General features: G+C 51.0%; 1 protein-coding gene across 1 annotated transcript in view; it reads right to left on the reverse strand.

Moving 5' to 3' along the window:
- RPL19 (ribosomal protein L19) overlaps positions 1–211 on the reverse strand; it is a 3,309-nt gene extending 3,098 nt beyond the window's left edge. The window contains exon 1 of the mRNA XM_004684258.2: positions 131–211. Coding sequence (XP_004684315.1) covers positions 131–135 — 5 coding nt within the window. The 5' untranslated portion in view covers positions 136–211. The remainder of the gene's footprint in view (positions 1–130) is intronic.
- Positions 212–2,709: the final 2,498 nt, after the last annotated feature.

The raw sequence follows: 2,709 nt of genomic DNA on the forward strand, positions 1-2,709 counted from the left end.
CTCCCGGCTCCGGGGCCGGCCGCACCAGGGCTACCGCCAGCTTAGCTTTCCCCCCCGGAGGTGCGACACGGTGCCCCGTAGCCTCCCAAAAGCTCGGGCCAACCACGATCGGAGACCCGCGTGCCCTCACCTCATGGCTGCGGCCGCAGCGCGGAAAAGAAGGAGAGCCGTCGGCCCGGGCTCCTCCCATTATCTGCGAGGGGAGAGCCCATCCCCCGCTCGGCTTCCGGCCGCAAAACCCTCCAGTCCTTTTACCTTCTCCCACCCCCAAATTACACATATCCTGCTTAAAAGCTCGGAATAATAGAAGCCTCGCGCTGAGAATCGGTCTTACATTTAAAAGCTAGAAAAAGTACCCCTCCGGTTTGGCCGAATGGTGCGGTCCGACCGCCTAGTAGGCATGCGTGGTACGGGCGCCTGGTCACGTGGGCACCGGAAGCCGGAAGTTGCGCAGGCGGATGAGGCTCTCCGACTGGGATGGCTGGCCTGCTCCCTGTTGGCGTTTCGGCGTCTCTGGGGCGATATTTTATTAGGAGAGAAAAAAATTAGTGAAGTGAAAGAATAATGAGGGCATATAGCAAACAAAAGCAACCTCTTACTCAGTCTCTCTGCGGAGTGGGAGCCCCTGGAGTGCACATTAGCTCACCAAAGGACTTTGGGGGGCCATGCAGGTCCTTAAATCCTTCCTCCGTAAAGTGTGCCTGATCCTATTATATCTGTCATCCAATTGTTAAAGTCTCCTGACTTGATGTTGCCAACTTATAAGGAGACATATTAAGACAAGCTCCTCCGTCGGTGGGAGCCAGTCTTTTACTTGCACGCATTGGTCGGGCATGGAATTTCGTATGCTGGGCACTTAGAATAGTGCAGGCTGAATGAATGATGAATGTGAAAAGTTAAAACAATTCTAATTGTCGCAGATCATGTCCGGCTGTTTTGGAGCCCTCAGACGAAAAATTCCAAGGAGATAATTTGGGGTTCAAGAAACCCAGATCTGGGCCTCCCTAGTGGCACAGGGAGGGGTTAGCACTGTCAAGCTTTCGCCAACTACTACAGCATGAGTTACATCCCCGGCCAGGGAGGTGACCCCCAGGGCACAGCAGACCTGTCTGGCCCGCTGCCCCCCTCAGCAGTGTATTTCAGAAGATCGGCCTGTGATGCCCTCCACTCTGTCTCTGGTGAATTCTCTCACCCCCCCCCCCACACCTCTGGCCTGGACTCTAGTTCTCCTAAGCATAAATAAAATACACCCTTACTTTAAAAAAAGGGTTCTTTATGCATACAAATACATTTTAAAATAAATTTTAAATGCAAAATTATCCTAAAATAAATTTTTAAAAGAAAAAAAAAAGAAACCCAGCTTTGAATTCTGTCTCCAACTTCTTGACGGACTCCCATTGATTATCACTTCTAAGTTGTGAAGTTTTCTTGCTTCTACATAGAATTGAAAAGGAAAAAGGAGTCACATGTATGCACTTTCTCACAATAGAATGTCATTCTCAGTTTACAACTGAGTGAGGTAGCAGACTGAAAACCCAGATTTTTCTGATTTTCTGATTGCAAAAACCTTGTATTCTGTCATGCCAATCTCTTTTGAGCTCAAAGGTCTGTTCATGGAATGAAGGGATGCTAATATGCTTCATCCTCACTCTCCCCCAGAGTGCCCCAACAAACCACCTAGGCTGGCCACCTACTTGTTACAGAGCCCAGGGTGAGGAGGAGTTCCCTCTGGTAGAACACAGCAGGCTGACATTATTTTAGAGTCACTGCACCTGGGCAGATATACACTCTACTTGTCATTTCTGTCGTGAAGCAGTGAAGCAGAGGAAGGGACAGAGGTCCCCTGTCACAACTGACCCCTGCAAAGCAACTTACAGCTTCTCCAAACACCCTAGAAACACATTAGTCGACTTCTTTGTGCTTCATCCTCCCAATAATCCAGGTGACAAACAGTACAGGCACCCCCACTTTACAGAAGTGGAGTCATTTGTTCAGGGTCACATTACCGGAGCCTTGTCACGTCGGTACCAAATTCTCTTAACCAGAACCCCCTACTCCTTTTCTCTTCACGGTTCATATTCATGGTGGGCAGGGTCCAGTTTTTGGATATTTGCCCCCAAATCAAGGATGAAGGGGGTGGGGAACAAATCTGGGTCAAAGGTCCTTAGATCTGATTTTAGCCAGTCTTCCTTCTCTTTGCCCTCTGTTTCTTCTTCTTTCCTCTCTTTTCCAAGAAATTGGAACCTAACCCCACTCCTGGCCTTTTGAAGAGTCTGGAGGGATACTAGCGACTAGGTTGGACGGACTCCCATATTTCTTGTTGCTGTCTCTGTTGGGACTCCTTTGGAAACATTCTCAGGTGCAAACACCAGGTTGAAGAGGGCCAGCGGCCTTTCTGTTTGCTTCAAGGCAGCGGGAGCCCACGCGAGGGAGAAAGGCGGCTGCCCCACGGTGTCTGGGTCCAGGGAGTTCTGGTAGCCCAAGCAGGAGTGGAATAGGAGTGGCCCAAGCAGCGGGAGCCCACACGAGGGAGAAAGGTGTCTGGGTCCAGGGAGTTCTGGTGGCCCAGGCAGGAGTGGAATAGGGAGACCCCATGAAATGCGCGTTTTGGGACCAAGGGAGAGAGGCAGTGCCAGCTACGCCCGGCCACGGTCCACCTCCATCAGCACTTGGCACCCACGGGTAAACTGCACCCCCAACCCCAGCCCC

This window comes from Condylura cristata, unplaced genomic scaffold (assembly GCF_000260355.1).
Source record: "Condylura cristata isolate star-nosed mole 26May11 unplaced genomic scaffold, ConCri1.0 scaffold00017, whole genome shotgun sequence".
Taxonomy (NCBI): Eukaryota; Metazoa; Chordata; class Mammalia; order Eulipotyphla; family Talpidae; genus Condylura; species Condylura cristata.